Below are 18,025 nucleotides of genomic sequence, written 5' to 3'. Positions count from 1 at the left end.
CGTCACTTTTGTTGTCACCTTTTTCAGGATTCTGGCTCAGGTGCTTGCTCGCGTTTAGCCCCACCGCCAACGGAAGCAAGATTATTAGCACCGAACCTGCGGCCAAGGATAGTCTGACTTGTCTCCACGGTCTTCGGGTATTCTCGTTGGGCTGGGTCGTCATGGTGCATACGTATCTCCAGGTCTTTTCTATCGCGGGTAATTTCACGAAAGAATTTCCGAAAAACGAAATTTTCCGAACTAAACGCAGTCGTAAAGTGGGAGAGTATCGAGAACACGCTGATGTGAATTGTATCGTCATTAACTTGAAACTGATTGGTTCGCTCCACTTTCTATAAATAGCTTTGGATGCAATTGATCGACGATATATGATGTAACGGAATGTATCGGATTTCCTGAGAGGCGCTAATCGAGACTCTTTCTCCGCTTTACAATGTGTATATACTTTCACCGGCTCTATTTCGCGATTAAGCGGTTCCTCATTATGCTTTGCAGAGAACAAGACACTGCGAACAGTCACAGAGAGGAATTTCATGTTCCAGACCATCAGCAACGCGACATTCTCCGTGGACACTTTCTTTTTTATCAGGTAAGACACGACGCGGATAAATTTCCATTACGATTGCAAAGATATTAAATGAACTCTTTGTCTCGCGAGCAGCGGTTTATTAGTGACTATACTGTTCTATCGATCCCTGGGTAATCTGAATACGGAGAAGGGCAACTTCTTCAAGTCAAGTTCCATCAAATTCGTGATCATGATTCTCTATCGATTCGTTAGGTAAATATATCCTTCGCAATAATAATTATTACTATTATGTTATATAATTTACGCGCTAAGAGAGAGAAAGGAGTCTTTCGACACAAAACAATTCAATTCAAATAAATTGTACAATGCTTTTATCTTGATCCTCCTTTCACCGAAGATTGACACCGGCTTATCTCTTTGTGCTGGGAATGAACGAGATCGCCATAAAGCACGCTCAAGCGAAGACAGTCTTTTCACCTGTTATTATCGATCATCTGACCTGTGAGAAATTCTGGTGGCGAAACGCGCTGTATTTGAACTCTCTGTACCCGCGCACGGAAATGGTAAGATGATTTATATTCCGCTTTATCCTAATGCGCTCTTTCGTTTTTCTCGCCGCAATGTATCACTTGCGGGACAAAGCTTTCAGCGTAATATGAAACTTCTTAGGTGCAACAGCACCTGCCGCGCAAATGTAGACGTTCAGAAAAATTTAAGAAAAAACCACAAAAGACTTTATAACTCTTTAAGAAACACGTCGAGTTTGAGAAAATTATTGCTACCGAAAAGTATGATAAATTAAAAAATAAAGTTTTTTTTAAACGAGCTTATTCCCGCATGAAGTAACTAAAGCGGATTTAAATTGATTGATTAGGGATGAATAAACGCAAGTTGAATTGAGGGATCAAACGAGAGGCAATTAGATAAAAAGAAACTTTTATTATTAACGTATCTACTCTCATCGAGTTAATGAGCGGGAAAATTGTTAGAATGTTTCTATGTCAAAGTACTATTTAATGCGTCGCTTTCACGGAATTTTTCTCCAGCCGAGTTTTCTTACGCGGGACTTTCGCAACTTATCGCGATGCGCAATCTTCTTTATAACTGAGATACGCGATTATTGCATTAATAACTTTCTAGTGCATGCTGTGGAGCTGGTATATGGCCAACGACACGCAATTCTACGTCCTTGGGATACTTCTTCTTTTGCTCTCTGTGAAATATTTCAAGACCGCGGTCGCTATCGTTTCCCTTTTGATCGCCTCTTCGTGGTTCACTACATTCTCCGTAGCCTACAGCAACGATTACATAGCCAGGTAATGTACCATGAGAGATTCCGGATCGATACTTGATGTTCATCGCATATGTCGTGCTTTCTCGAAATCAACTTAGTGGTTAATGATGCCTTTAACACGTTGACTTGCCCGTAATATGTTCGACACACGTAACTTGACAAAATTAAATTTCTAGAAAATATCTAGATTAAAGTTAGAAGATTAAAGAATCTATCGCGTGGAGATAATTTTGGAAAATAATAAAAGACAAAAAATATTAATTAAAATTTTAATCTACAAAATAAAAAAGGCAATAAGAGCTACATAAGTTCTATACTAGAAATATATTTGTGAAACGATTTATAACATAAATTATTAAAAATTATACAGAAGTAAGTTCAATTCGTCGTACGTTTCGGTTGTCTTTTTCAACCTTCTTCAGCGCAATTATGAATTAAAATATTAGTATAAATTAACAATAAATTATTTATCGATGTCATTATAATAAAAATAAAAATGTCCGGAGTCAAGTCATATGCTAACGCCCGAGATCAACGCATTTATAAAGCAAGAGCATTTTTTTTAGTATATGTGAGGAATAGAATATATACTAAAAAAAATGCTCTTGCTTTATAAAAAAAAAAAAATGCTCTTGCTTTATAAATGCGTTGATCTCGGGCGTTAGCATATGACTTGACTCCGGACATTTTTATTTTTATTATTAATTGCGCTGAAGAAGGTTGAAAAAGACAACCGAAACGTACGACAAATTGAACTTACTTCTGCATAATTTTTAATAATTTATGTTATAAATCGTTTCACAAATATATTTCTAGTATAGAACTTATGTAGCTCTTATTGCCTTTTTTATTTTGCAGATTAAAATTTTCTAAAGAACTTTTATAAATTATATTAATTAAAATATTTTTCGTTAGCTTGAATTATTTAAGATATTGAGTTGACATGTTAAAATTGTTTAAACAAGAGTTGAATGAAAATGATTACAATATATAGTATATACTCCATTAAAAAAAGGATTGCTAAGTCTTAATTGTGTCAAAAGAAAAGGTCCATTCACGCGCGGTTATTTAATGAAAACATAACAATTGAGATAGAATCTCTTGTAATTTGTAATATCTATATGACGTTACTTCAGTCATGAATAAAATGCTACGATCTTTTTATCGAAATTGAATGAATACCGCGAAGAAATAATGCAATAAGTCAGGTATCTTCATCGTCTGTAATTGAAAGCAGGCTTTCATTTCAACTGGCATCTATTATACATATACCGCGTTTTATCGACATTGTACTTTGCATTATTCATCTGCCGATGCGACAATTTCATCCCACGATATACTGCGTAATTTCGCCATCTAATTCTTTACGTAGGATCCAAGAGCCGTTTGCCCTCTTCGATGAGCTCTACGACAAACCCTGGTTAAGAGCGGGCCCATATTTCGTCGGCACGATCACTGGATATATTCTCTTCAAAACGAAATGTCAATTAAAATTACCCACGGTGAGTGTATCGATACCGTTCACAATGATTTTACATTTTTAAGAGTCGATCAATCAATCTATCAGCGATATATATTTAATCAATTAGCAATGCATATCTTGGATATGCGTTGCGGACGAGATATTTGAAAAATCTATATATCGATCAATTTCATCGACAAGAATGCGAATAATAGAACGACAGAAAAAAAAATGATTATACAAAAAATGACAATACGAATAATTTACATGAATATATTATTAATAAATGCTGTTAATTTAAATACCGTAATGAATTTGTACTTTTTAACGTAAAATTCTTCATTGAAAGAACAGCAAGTAAAATTTACTCAATTTTCTTAGGGAGTGGAGTTAATCGGCTGGGTACTATCAGCAATGATCATGTTTTCGGTCGTGTACGGATTGTATCCCGGAAATTTGACGGTGCTGGTGAGCTCCGTATATGCGGCCTTGGCTCACACGGCGTGGGCGATGGCCGTGGCTTTTATCGTGATCCAATGTTGCACAGGATCAGCACGAATGATCGACAGTTTGCTTTCCCTAAGACTAACGTATCCACTCTCGAGGCTCACATACTGCGCTGATCTGGTGCACCCAGTTATTATGATGATCACGAGTACACAGATGGATGGACCGCTACATCTCCACAATGGGATTGTCGTAAGCGTAAAGAGAATTTTCAGATTATTAAATCATTTTATGGAACTGCGTCATAGAAGATCATTCTTTGTCGGTACAATGCAACAATTACGATTTTATATAGAAAAATATACGTTGAAAATATACATGGAATAAGATTATTTACATCTCATGTTTTCAAACAATCGAAATTTAACAAGTTTATGAACTTATTACTTTTTGTTATTTTCAAGCTTGAATAATTGGTGATTAATTATCTTACGATAAATTATAAATTCGATATATCTCAAAGATTGCCTACTCGAGAATAAATTAAAAAAAAACAACATTCTCTATTTAAAAAAAATTTGCAAAATATAAACGTAAGTTTTAAAATATATTAAGAGTACTTATTTGCAGAATAAAAAATATTTGCTTTTTAAATATTGTTTCCTTTTAATTTAATCATATTTTGATAACCGTTACAATTTTAATGTTTTTTTGTTATAGTTAAATGCATAAATGCTAAGAATGAAGAAAAATTATGATGCTTTATATAAAAAAATCTTACTCTATATATTTTTTCGATTTATATTTATAGTTAGATATAAAATCTTTCTCAATCATATTATTAATAACAAATCATTGCGTACATCTGTAATTATTACATGATCAGATATCATCTTGCATATCTATATAAATTTCTAATAAACTATTTTGTTCCAATTTTCAATACAAATTGTGTTAAAATTATATATATATTTCTTCCGCAGCTCATCGTTTATTTCGGTAACCTGGTAGCCTCATATCTGCTATCATTCTGTATTTCCCTCGCTTTCGAGGCACCAGTGGTAAATTTATTGAAAATAGCATTCAGCTCGAAGAAGAGAGTAAGATAGAATGTGATCGTTCATTCGATAAAAGAACAAATGCGATTATCCAACGTGGTAAGTATATATAGAATTTACGCTTGTGAGTTATCAGATCAATAGACATTGCAATGCTTTGGGTTTTACGATGTCGTAAAATTATGCGGGATGATCATAAAATTCAAACATTTCTAATTTAAGATAGCGCGACAATAATTTTTACAATTACAAAAAATAGTAAAGAAAAAATCGATATCACGAAAATATCTGAAAAATCAAACTTTTTCATTAACGTATCGTTGTTTTTTTTGCAGGTAACGACATTGTTCTGAATTTGAAGCTCAATTAGAAGATGAGAATTATTGAGAATTATTTCTCTAGGATGTATTCATGATGATAAATCGCAAATATTTGATAGTTTTTAATAATAATGTAATGTGAAAAGTCGATAATAATTTATCTAAAGTAAGGCTTAGCTCCCCTTAAAATCTTTCTTTCCCACAGAAATTGCTCATAAATCAATTTATTATTATTAATAAGAGAAGAAGAAACGAGGGCAAAATAATACAAAACAACTTCTCTAAATATGGCAATCAATCATCGCAGAAATAGAACAATGCAGTCAATATAAAAAGATTCATTAGAAATTAAAAATAACCGAGAGATAATAAATCTCTCTCGGTTTTGAAATAAAATTCTCGATTTCGAGGACCATTTTATGATTGTGATTCTTTACAGAAGCAACACAGAGTTGAAATGGCTCAATACGCGAATTTTTTATCCAAATCTTGATATGATTACAACTACGAGTTAAATAGCACAATTCTGCGATTATCATTTATTTACATAATAGATAGGAAGACATTATCCATGCCCAACAAAGCGTATGTCACCGGTTATGGAATATAAAGTCGTAAGAGTGTCAAGAAAATTCCTTTCGCTTGTCTATATGAATTTCTCATATCGCGTGTGAAAAATCTAGGCGTAAATATACATATATGAGATAATGTATAAACAATAATGAAGAACGTTCAAGCGGTGCAAGCACATTGGAGATATATTGTAATACGTATGAAGCTTTTATAATTTCTTGTGTAAATAATAATAAAGAAAGGCTGACTATACGGCAACGTTGAAACTGCGCAATATTTTTATCGCACAATTGTCAACGCATGGTGAAACAATGTATAATATATATAATATCAAATTCAATCGGATGAAAACAACGTAGAAAGAAATATGAGTGACATTCGTTTTAGAATTTATGCGAACCAAACAAGATAACTGACAGTTTAATAATTTAAAAAAAAATGAAAAATATGTTACAAACAATCGAGGAAATACGATGGATAAATAAATGAAATATATTACGTTGCTATCGCGTGTATTAACATGGAAGTTTTACACAAAGAGGAGAGAGAGAAAGAAGCTATTATTATTTACACTGAACAATATATACGGTTATCGGTTTTTTTCACTTTCATGTTTTGCGAATACCATACTGTTAAATAATTGAAATCTATTTTTATTGCACCAGCATTTGAAATAATATTAAATTTATTTAATAATGTGTGTAACGTGATACGGATATGCCTTTTCACAGTCACAGAGCACACACAATTTGCCATTATATTCTGTAATGTCAAACCGAAAGTAAGTCTGCGGGTCTACATATCATTTTAGACTTCTTGGCATATCTAGACGGATACAAGAGCCCGCTTTCCTTTTCTGCCTTCAGCAGTCATAAAACGGTGTGTGACATGAAAAGAGGCGCGTGTCGCAAATTGATTTTCGATTTTTAGCAGACATCAAATATATTGCGTTTAAACGCGTTCAAATCTGCTGCGGACGGGAAAATAATCTTGAATTTCTTCGAGAACGCAATTGTCTGTGTCATCACGATAATCTAATGACAGATGGCTGATAACTGATTTATAAATATGCAAAAAAAACAGAGCTAGAAAACATACTTGATATCTCGCTTGAAAAATGTTAAAATAAATATAATATCTATAATCGGCATCTTAATATTTTTTCAACCGAAAAATGTACATATATAAATTATTAATTTCTATAAAAAATAAACAAGTAAAATCAACACATTATACTTATTAAATTTAACTCGATAATAAAGTCAATTTCCTTATGTGAATAGCATATAGATATCGTCTAAAGAAACTTTGAAAAATTTTTGCAAATTCTGCAAACGATCTTAATATATATAACACGAAATTTGCACGATCGCGAGAAATACTTTTTTTAATTTTTTTTCTTATAAAATACATTTTCCGTTTTATTTCCATCCTTTTTTATATGCCTTATGCTGTACGCATACGCATATTGGTGAACAGGGCGAAGAAAGGAGAAAAAATTAATACAGAACAGTAAACAGAACGTTTTTATATATAGAACGTTTAACGACAGCATATCGTTAAACGTGATGTGTGCCGAGCAAATATATACTGACCGGCGAGAATAATCCACGGTACCACTTTTCGCGCAGAAATAATCGAGCTAACATTTCTGCGAGATATATTTCCACGAAACTTCGTAATAACTGATGTCATCTTTTGATCCCAATTGCATCTTTAACGAGAAGATAATATCATTCGTTAAGCGTCATTTTGAAACTCTTTAAAACATTTTCTCCAAGAAGGCAATGAAAATATCACGAGAGCTGGAAGTTCGAGATACTGAGTAAGCCATTAACCAACGAAGTTCTAATTAATGGATTACGACTACGTGCGTACGCATCTGCACGTGCTACCGTATACGCGAGATAAAGAGCGGTTGTGTATGAGATTTATATCGACATAAAATTAGCGCCCCATTAAGAAATTAATTGATGAGATTCGTAACTATTCTTTGATTAAATTTTACGACAGCGTTTAGAGCTTGTCGAGCGCTTTATATACTTGAGAGATAATCGTAACAGATTACGTATTAATCAAAGCGCCGTCGTTTACATCTATCAGAAAACCCATTTATAGAAGATTTAAACAGCTAGCAAAACGGCGTCTTTTAGCATCTGACGATACAGTTTCGTAGAGTGATAAATCTTAAGCTGACCACCCAACTGGTATTCACCATCTGGCGTCTGACACGAACGTATATGAGAAAATTGCTGAAGGAGTTAAAGTCGCTCACACATCTACACACAAATCGATATCCACACTCTCTATTCCCTCTATTCGTTTTGTAAATGGTCTTTATATTATATTCCATCTATTCATATTCTCTAATATATTCATTTTTTGATATATATATAATGTTGTATTATATATTATCTAGAGTGTATTAAATCAAAATGTACAAACAGAAAAAAATTGTCTTAAAAAAAAAAATAATAAAATAAAACATGTAAAAAAAGATTAGATTGTAAAATATTGTTTTCATACGAGAGCATTTTCTATAATCTATATTTTCCGTTTTATTTTTATACTATTTCATTGCCACTTGTTCTCTGATTTCAGCTACACTCTATAATTCCTTGCGATCGAATGCAAATAAAATATGCATGCACATTCATACATTCTTCACTTAAATTATTCAACACTTAAATTAAATTTTCCTAAATCACGTTTAGCTGCCACTATCGTTCAATTGTTTGCGATGATTTTACGATCGCAAAACGTGGCAGCCTCTACATTATCAATGATAGTGTCCTCTCTCTCTTCCCTATACAACGCACACATACGCGCGCACACATACGAGGAAAACGTCGGATGTGGTTACGGATGTACTCTCGGAGCACACGGATTAAATCCACAACGAAACTGATTGTGAATAAAGACACGTGCTTGACAATACGGCTGCAGACTCAACACAACCCATTTAAAAATTCAATATCACTTTAATTATCATTAAGAAATCTTTCAGTAAAAATAAACGTAAATTGAAAGAACATAAAATACGACGTATCATTGAACGTCCGATTGAAATTAAACCGAAAATTTTATTAAAAGTCATTCAAATATATATATTTCCATTATATTAAATTCGTACGTATTTTAAAAATACATAAAAATTTCTGGAATTGCATTTAAAAATTCCAGAAAATATCCAGATTAAACAAGATGTATTCATTTAATAAAGGTAATGATATTAAGCATGCACGAACGTCGCTAAAAATACGCCATTATATTAGACTGTTCATTTCGAGCAGCGAGATAATTTCTATCCGGAATGTTATTTGTTATTTTGCTTGAAAATAAGAAGAGATCCCGTGCTAATCTATATTTTCAATTATTCTTTTTTTAATTTCGTTCTATATGGTTGTGGTTTAATCGTAATATCTGGGAGAGTTCGGTTTTCTGAATTGAAAAGCGCGAAATGTCGGGAAATCACTTTGAGCGTATCACGAAATGCGTACAGACGTACAAAAGCCACAACGCGGTCAAACAAATTTTGCATATTAAAGCTTTATTCATAAACGAGATGTAATGCGCGTTCGATCGAGCTTATCACTTCAATTAACGCACTGCCATCACCGTTATTGCATATTATCGTCGTTAGCGTAAAAAAAAACCTGTATGAAAAAAAATACTAGACATTCTTATACGTTCCACGTACATGGAATTGAAATAGTGTCGCGCAAAGAGTCTCTATTTCATTAAAAATTTAATGTTGTAGCGTGTGATTAATTAAATTCTTGGCGAAATAATTAAAAAGCACTGCATTCCACGTCCATTTCGTAATGGGAATGCACAGATTTACATTTCTCCTCGCACACACATATATGTACATACATACATATATATGTATATGTACTCATAAGCTCTGCGCATTCACTTTGATGAGTGTGTCCGCCTGCATTCTCAGCCGGGCTTAACGTAACCTACTTCCGGCCTGTGCAGCTTCCTTGCAATTAGCAAACTGAATTGCATTTCGCGTCGTATGTTTCATGATGTGCCTCTTTAAGGAGGAATTTCCGCATTCGCTCTTAGTTGCCAACGGCACATGTAGATTTGCGAGCTGTTTTTCGATCATAAATTGTCGATGCCGGTCATTTGTTACAAGCATGTTGCGTCGAAATTCTCCATCGAAATGTATTTTATGACAAAATTCTGAACTTCGCCTCTTCCTTTGCACATATCGTAAGCAAACCGAGTATTTGCTTATAACATCGCGACCGTATCTATTGTAAATTTACCATAAAATCGATCGGTAGAATATCTCGCGTTCTCTCCGGAGGCTATCGAGAACACGATTGTTCTTCGACTAAAAATAACCGGATATCCGTGGGATTTGTAGAGTCCCGAAACTCGGCTTGATTAATTATCGTCCCGGAGGGTAAATCCATCGAATTTGACAAAATTTGAACGCAATGTCTCTCACGGATTTATTTGTGATTGATGAGATATATTAGATAGGAATTAATGGGATTAATATGTAGAATCATTAATCTCTATATCTTGTAGGTTTTGTGATCACAAGATCAAAATTTTGATAGTCTTATAATATTAATTTACATGATATAACATGACTTTCCGATTATTTTTGTCCCACACAGAGATTACTTTAATATACAACAAATAAATACTGAAAACTAATCATTTTCAATAAAATAAATAAAATATACAAATAATAATTCATATAAAATTAATAAATTCCATCTGAAATAGACGTGGAACGCAGTACTTATCAATTATTATTTGTAATATATTTTTTCATAAATTTACGATGACACTTCTATTCGAAATAAATGATTATTATTTGACATAATTATTACACAATTATTATTAGAAAGCTTTGCTCGATTTATTTAAGTATCGCCAAATACACATACACGTCTCTAATTTATGATATTATTTTAAAGTTAAACTCTTTCTTCTGCAAATATTTGAAGAAATATTGAGACGATTTCAGAAAAGTTTATTCAAGATAAATTAAGTATCAGTCAAAGCTATGATTATTACAATTTATTCGCAAGATTCGAATTTTGACAAGCAGATATCTTTTTTTATAAGAATCGACTGTTACTTATATACACGATTCTCAATTTTTTTAGGCTTTCGATTAAAATCTCGTCTTACATATTGCACATGCGCGGATATCAGAGACGCGTGAGGTAGTCGCATTTTCGGTCAGTCGGCCGAGAGCCGTCGAGGAACTCGAATTGTATGCAAATCTCGTTGCACGCGACATATGCACGAGGTTTTCGAAGATCTTCATTACAGAAATCTGAGAGAAACTACGTACGATCTGCACGGAAAATACCTACTTTCGCGCTGCAAAGTGCGTAAATCGCTGGAAAATCGATAATTAAAAAAAAAGCTCGAAATTGTGTTCTACCAATTGGCCAGAGTGAAAATTCGGTGGAATAAATGTCTCGTGAATTTGATCTCACGCGGAGAATTTGCATGTGAGGACGAGCACGTTGCCGTGATTAATCGCAGTTGAAAACAAGAAAGAGCTCGGCTCTGAAAGTTTAACGAAGAAAATCCAAAAAGAACACGGGGACGTGATTCGACTGATAGAAGATCGAGACTGACGAACTTCGGACCACTAGTGAATTTCCGGGAATACGCTGGCGTGCTGCTGACAGAGAAAAATCGATCTTTAAGTGTCTCTTCAACTCTCGTTGTACGATAAAGAATATATACCACCGAAACAGCTATAAGATATATTTGATTATAATGAAAGTGTAGTTAGGAAAAATATGTATATATTTCAAAAAATTAACGTGTTACTCGGAGTAATCGATGAATCTAGTTTTCATTGACTACATAATTTATTATCAAGTATATTTAATATATAATATAAAAAAGACTATTTCCTTTCCTTTTAATCTTAGTTTTTTTAAACAGAAGATTTCATAGTTTCTCGAATCATTTTACAACGGCAATTAAAATACCTGCTCGTTGATATGCAGACGAAGAGAGTGGATATCAAATTCACCGGAAACTTTATGTAGAACGCTTGGAAATTTTGTACAAAAGTACCGTAACGTCAAACATCCACACAAAGGATATCACGCCGGCAAACTACAAAACGTCAAACTACCGAATGTGTTCGGTGAAGGAGCTAGTCTGGTGGAAGTTAGCGTGCACGAGGGTTAATACTCGTATCCCTCCAACTAGAACAACATCGAGGAGAATACACGAAGTTGGCCAAGCATGAACAAGGGGAGATCCGGTGTGACAACTACCCGGAAAATTTTCATAGAGCCCGCATCACGAAGATATTACGAGCTATAAATTAATTTCCAGGTATGTTGATTTATCTTATCTCGATTTATCCTCGCGTCTATAAAACTGCAACATTCCCAATATCCGCCTCGGATACACGCGCGCGATTTACATGTAGCTTGATATTACATATACACGACGGAATATGAAATAATTGACCGACCGGTAGTTGTGGTAATATCAACGTCAACATTAATTACGGAAAGTTAAATTTACGATTGTAAATTTACAGATTACCGTTAATTATATTATACAACACTGCTTATATATACTATCACTTATACAGAAAAATATTTGTACCATAATTATACGCAATTTTCATTTACGAAGTAGATATTCACGTTCGATATTATTAATTCCTTAAATCAACCGATAAAATTTTCATCGTTACAAAGTAGGAGAAAAAAGCTATACGTTTCTCTAGGTTTAATAGAATGTATCTTCCTCTCCGTATCTCAATAAATTTGTAACATTTTATCTTCCTCCCGATAAGTATACTTAAATCGCTGTTGATATCAGAGGTAAAGGAATCGATGGAGAATATATATTGATTATTCCATTCTCTTTGAGTCCGGTTCTTTGAGAGGCATCAAATTATTCGCGCTCGTGTATGCGTTACGGAATATCGTATTCACGCGACTTTGTGCTCGGTTCGTTATCCAAAAATTCCGCCATTTGTGCGAGTTTCTGTTCGCAGCGTGACGTATCGACTTTCGATACTCGCATCTATTGTTGATTCACGACCGCGAGTGGTTCCGACAAGGCCTCTCCCTTGCATTAAGCCCACCATAGGCACACAAGCCATAATGCTTAATAAGCGGCGAGAAAATGCACGAGGGACGTTGGATCGTTTTCAAGATCGAAAAATTGCTCTTTCATTCTGAAATATTGCTCCTGCTTTGTTAAAGGCCGTAATCTTCTCTCAACAAGACGTGCACGGCATCCGTCAATGTCGTTCTCGATAATATTTCACTATCCCCCAAGAATGTACAATACAATATAGTGACGCATGCATAATGAAACATGTGGCAGATTTTATAGTATAGTTAATTTTTTCTATCCACTATTTCTATAGGATGGTATCGAACCAATCTGTTAGAAGAGCTTCTCTCTCCCTCTCATTATACTGGCATTATAATGATGCCATTACGTTTAATTAATGCAGTTAATTCCAACAAAGCAATGTGCCGAGTACATTATTTCTTACATTTTTTTTTAATGCTCCGTTACCCGATATCGAGATAGTTTAATGGCGAGCGTTTATCAAAGGCTAGAAGCAAAAGAAAGCGAGTTCGTTTAAAAAAAATTGAACCGAATCACAAGGGTCACCCTCGCGACGGGAATTAAGTACTGGTCCGAAACAGGCAAAAAAAAAAAAGTCGATGAATGATATTCAATTTACTTCGCAATGTGTGGTTGATTTGTCGCACGAATGATTCGCATTAGAGATAAAAAAAACCTGGCAAAAAGTCAAGCTGAATAAAAATAAAATAGATTTGAGAAACGCAAACAGAAGGAAATAATAAATGGTTTTTCTCTTCTTTTAATTCTTTCGATAAATGCAGGCTGTTACGATGTGATAAATTTTCGTACATTTCATTCAACCGTTCGTGAGTTAAAATGCTTATTCGCGCTGTATGATATTTATAGAACAAGGAAAATAAATGTTCTCCGCACGCTTATTTTCGATCGACGCAATTTAATGTTGACCTCTATTTCTAACAACGTAATTAAAAATCATATTATGATATTGTGTGATTTATGCAAGTACAGTGCGTAGTTTATGGGCATTCATAATGCACAATATGAATATCCAGACATATGGAAATTAGCTGAGCGGCCTAATTTAGTTATCTATATAGAACATATCTACATATCGCTCCAAATATTGCGTATATATTAACAAGCTATATATAATTTTAGTTAATACGTCTTTTAGTTGTTAAAAGTAATATATAAAAAATCTCCAAGTAAAGTTTTGCACATATAATATGCGTATAAAATATTAAATATTACATATAAAATATCATCACTTTTATTAAGCTAATTGTTTAAGACTTCCGATTAAAAAGAATATATATAGATAAAAAATTGTAAAAAAAGAGAAACAAAACAAATTGAATTCCCCGATTGCAAATACAATTCTCCTTCCTGTAACTCAATACTTAATAGAACGATGGTGGCTTGATTGTAAGACAAGCTTTTGCCTTTAGGCTGTGAAACTTTCCGAAGAGCAAGCGTGTTTCTCAAATTCGTCCGAGAACCAACAAGGGCAGACGATAGAATTGCCTATATTTGTCGGAAGGAAACGATACGATGTCTCACGGGTACGATACTATACCAAATTCAAGACTCAAGTTTCGCGTCTCGTTAACCCTTCGCGATAAATTGCAGATAGAATTTCATCTATACAAAAGTCGAATCGATAGAGCAAATCTGAAAAAACAAATACGAAATATCGTATATCCGACGCAAGTGGCATAAAAAGAACAAGAAAAAAAGGATCTCCAAGTAATCAAAATTCTTACATTAAAAAAAAAACAACATTCGAAGAGATAGATTCACCTACTGATTTCCTGTCAAACTCTCGACAAACTTCTAATGTTAATAAATATATATTTTTTAATATATATGTTTTATTTATTTATTTTAATAAATCAAACTTATATGTACAGTATATATATAAAAAAAATTCTTCGAGTGCTTGGCAAAAAGTCAATGAACGGCACTAGAATTAACAAAGATTCACGACAAAAATTTGTCAAGAAGTATATGTGAAATTTTGTGAGGACACATTATTCACGTGTTTATATAAAGTTATATCCCTCCCGTGATTTATGTAAATGTAAAGATGCAAGGTATGTTCGTATATATGTTTTTTCGTAATAACGGGCTTTTTAGAGTTTTGTTATTTTACTGCACGTTACTCTCTCTCTCTCTCTCTAGTTTGATAGCATTCATAAGATTCCGCAAGATAGTAGTAGAACTTTTATTATGTTCTTGTACTGTAATCCTACGTATTACTCCTCCTTTCTCTCATTTCACGTTTAGCACTACTATTTTACCAAATATACAGTAGACAATCCTCAAACATTCTCTCGAGGAAGATGAATGTTATAATAATTGAAACTACATTTATATACACACGCATGTGCACGTGTATATATGTAAATTAATTTATTCATCTTAGATGTATAATAATTAAATCCTGGAATTATGTGAGTACATCCATAAACTTAATTATGAGTTAATAAATACTTATGAGATCATATTAAAGGTCATCGTTACAATGCTTCCCTAATTTAGATATTCATGAGTAAAGTGCATTAACATATTTTCTAGAATAATTTACACATACAAAACATGTTCCTCATCTTTCTCGCGATTTTTTAGAAAAAGTATTAATTAACATATTCTCATTCAAGGGATAATTTATTATGTTTGTATATAAAAAGATTGCGCACGATTTCAGGCGAAATAACCTGTGAAAATTAATTTGCATGCAAACATTATAATTTTATTGTTCGCGCGTATATATACATGCGCGTTAAATATTCCCGATAATTTGCAAAGAGATATTACTTTAAGAAAATATTACAAAGTAGCAGCTACCTAATTTATCCGAAAACGGATCTCTCCTTTAAACTCTCAACTTTATTGTCACAGCTTGTTTTTGTCAGCGGTTTCCATAAAGTTCTTCGAAAACATATTCGCGGCTGCGAGCATTTGGTCGATGATGAAAACGTGCTGTCACCGAGATTTTTCCTTTATACGACGCATTTTACGGAACAATACCCTTTAGGTAAATTTTTCCCCGACCCGTTTCACGTGTCGCGTCATGGATCAAGTTTGTGTAAATGGAGTTTTCCCAAGTAAAGCGATGGAAGCTGGATCGTTCTGTACAAATTATACGATCGTATGAACCTATCGCGAGAATTGCTCGTAGTTGAATCGCAGGATTATCCCGCACTTTTCGCGATCCGAAGTGCTAAACGCAATCAAACGGAATTATGTAAGAAACCCTTTTAACTCGGAGCCAACCCTTCGCAACATCCCGAAGTACCCGCATACCAGTAAGGGTGTGTAAAAAGTTTAGCTACTTTCGCCATCGTTGAGATACTCGACGTGCCTTCGCAGATAGATTCGCAACCACCAGGAACACGTCTGAACAATCTCTCGCAACTTACCTTTCAGCTTGCAATGAGCTAACCCCGTTATTTTCTTTATACAACTCCAATTATTTCGCTTTATTTCTCTATGAAGCGACGATTTTTCTTCTTTCAATTTGTGTAAGAACTGTATCACGTAATATGTATGGTTCTTTGCGAAATTATTATACATACTTTCTGTCATGGAACATTTAACAAAGGGAAAAAAAAGAAAAAACAACAATAAAACGTAATATCCTCTTACATTATTCTCTATGGAATTGATGTAAGCGTAGCTGGAGGCCACACAAAAGGAATGCAATTCGAAGTTACGCAGTTGTACTACTCCTGCGATATATCCCTGTACTTCGGGAAGGTTTGAACTTATCTTTGACCCAATCTTTAAAATCACGCGATTTGCACGAATGAAAATGTTTTAGTATAGTCTAAAATCTTTCTATGACACGCTACGCTTCTCTAACTTTCGAAATAAATTGATGTTATCATAAACTTCTCTATTTTACTGCATTCAAATAGAGGGAAATATATTCTTCAAATATTGAACCTAATTTAACGTTTTAAGACATTTATGTGCATGTGCTGACGTCTCGTGAAAACTCATAAATAAGAATTTTAGTTTTATTTTCAATTCTTCTGCTTTATATTAATTAAAGCATTATTTTTATTTTAGTGTAATATTTTATTCTTTTTATTATTTTATTATTTATATAAATTTTATTAATATTTTTTGTGCTTTTAGAAGACAGTAGGTACTCTTTTTAAAATTCTTGTAGAATTATAAATTTTTTAAATCTTGATAAATACCATAAAACAAAGCGAGACGCTGCGTGAGATTGGCGTCTCAGTTTATTCCAACACAATTTCGTGTTTTAATGACCAGAACTATTTGTTTAAACTATCTAAAGAAACTTTAGAAGCTATTGAAAATAAAGAACTCTTAATTGATTATAAGTTTCCACAACATGAGATGCCAACTTTATACACCTCATTACCGCTATAGAAATGTTATAAAATAAATATTTCTCACTCACCGATACGATGTAATATCAGAGTTGTAGTATATACAGCACTGATCTGAAAACAAAATATTCAAATTATGTATATACATACATATTCATATTAAAAATTATATACATATATACAAGGTTTTTAAAGTCTGGAAATAATCGAATATCTTATAAACATGCAGTTTAGAAAAACGTGTTTTTATTTTGCATACCTTACAGTTGCCCCGATGTTGCCCGATGCCTCCAGGGATTTTCTCCTCCTCTCGTGGTCTTTCGCAGCACTCACGACACTCGCGAAAACACGAAAAATTACGATCGCCCGACACTTTACACGGCACTCCCGACGCGCGGCACTTAATACGGCACTCCCGACACGCGTGAATCACACGCGTATTTCGCGTATATTGCACAGTGAGAAAAAACGATGCGCAAGCTATAATTGCATAAAGCAACGTTCGTTCGGCACTCGAGAATCTCGCAAACTCGCGCGCAGCTTATCAGCAATGCTACCTGTAACAAATAATATATGAACGTTGAATATTATGATATGCGATCGATAAAAGTTAGAAACAAATATGCTTATTAATAATTAATACAATGGGACGTAGCTCGAGAACTGCGCGATATCCGCTGCGTTTCGGTAATGGCCGACACTATTTCGCTATTCTACAAACATCAGCAACTTCAACTCTAATAGCGCGCGCGATATATGATTTAAAGTTTTAACAAGATTAATAATGAATTAAAATTCGAAGGAGATTCGTTCGAAAAGATACAGAATAGCTTTAGAATAAGTATAATTCTATATAAATTAATACATAATTTGATGTTTCAGTTTGTCACGATGC

At 33.6% G+C, this 18,025-nt stretch overlaps 3 protein-coding genes across 6 annotated transcripts in view; 2 read left to right on the top strand and 1 right to left on the bottom strand.

The window, feature by feature from the left end:
* Positions 1–6,185, top strand: part of LOC114938381 (nose resistant to fluoxetine protein 6) — a 28,094-nt gene extending 21,909 nt beyond the window's left edge. Inside the window, exons 5-13 of one of the 2 annotated variants that reach the window (XM_085481076.1) lie at positions 28–198; positions 496–589; positions 662–781; positions 927–1,092; positions 1,670–1,845; positions 3,196–3,325; positions 3,667–3,984; positions 4,716–4,889; positions 5,126–6,185. In XM_085481076.1, the coding sequence (XP_085337202.1) occupies positions 28–198; positions 496–589; positions 662–781; positions 927–1,092; positions 1,670–1,845; positions 3,196–3,325; positions 3,667–3,984; positions 4,716–4,841 (1,301 nt within the window). In that variant the 3' untranslated portion in view covers positions 4,842–4,889; positions 5,126–6,185. Of the gene's footprint in view, positions 1–27; positions 199–495; positions 590–661; positions 782–926; positions 1,093–1,669; positions 1,846–3,195; positions 3,326–3,666; positions 3,991–4,715; positions 4,890–5,125 lie in introns of both variants that reach the window. The other variant, XM_085481075.1, reaches the window with a different exon arrangement.
* The window catches only part of tyn (trynity), a 202,517-nt gene that overhangs the window by 156,789 nt on the left and 27,703 nt on the right, over positions 1–18,025 (bottom strand). For all 3 annotated transcript variants that reach the window (XM_029312334.2, XM_029312333.2, XM_029312337.2), the window contains exons 3-4: positions 17,390–17,687; positions 17,202–17,244 (exon numbers count right to left, since the gene is read on the bottom strand). The gene's annotated coding sequence lies outside the window, so the exon portion shown is untranslated. The remainder of the gene's footprint in view (positions 1–17,201; positions 17,245–17,389; positions 17,688–18,025) is intronic.
* The window catches only part of LOC114938379 (uncharacterized), a 36,137-nt gene continuing 29,021 nt past the window's right edge, over positions 10,910–18,025 (top strand). The window contains exon 1 of the mRNA XM_029312339.1: positions 10,910–12,022. The gene's annotated coding sequence lies outside the window, so the exon portion shown is untranslated. The remainder of the gene's footprint in view (positions 12,023–18,025) is intronic.

Source organism: Nylanderia fulva, unplaced genomic scaffold (assembly GCF_048542155.1).
Source record: "Nylanderia fulva isolate GAGA-0341 unplaced genomic scaffold, ASM4854215v1 Scaffold17, whole genome shotgun sequence".
NCBI lineage: Eukaryota > Metazoa > Arthropoda > Insecta > Hymenoptera > Formicidae > Nylanderia > Nylanderia fulva.
This window is presented reverse-complemented; position numbering and strand designations above follow the sequence as displayed.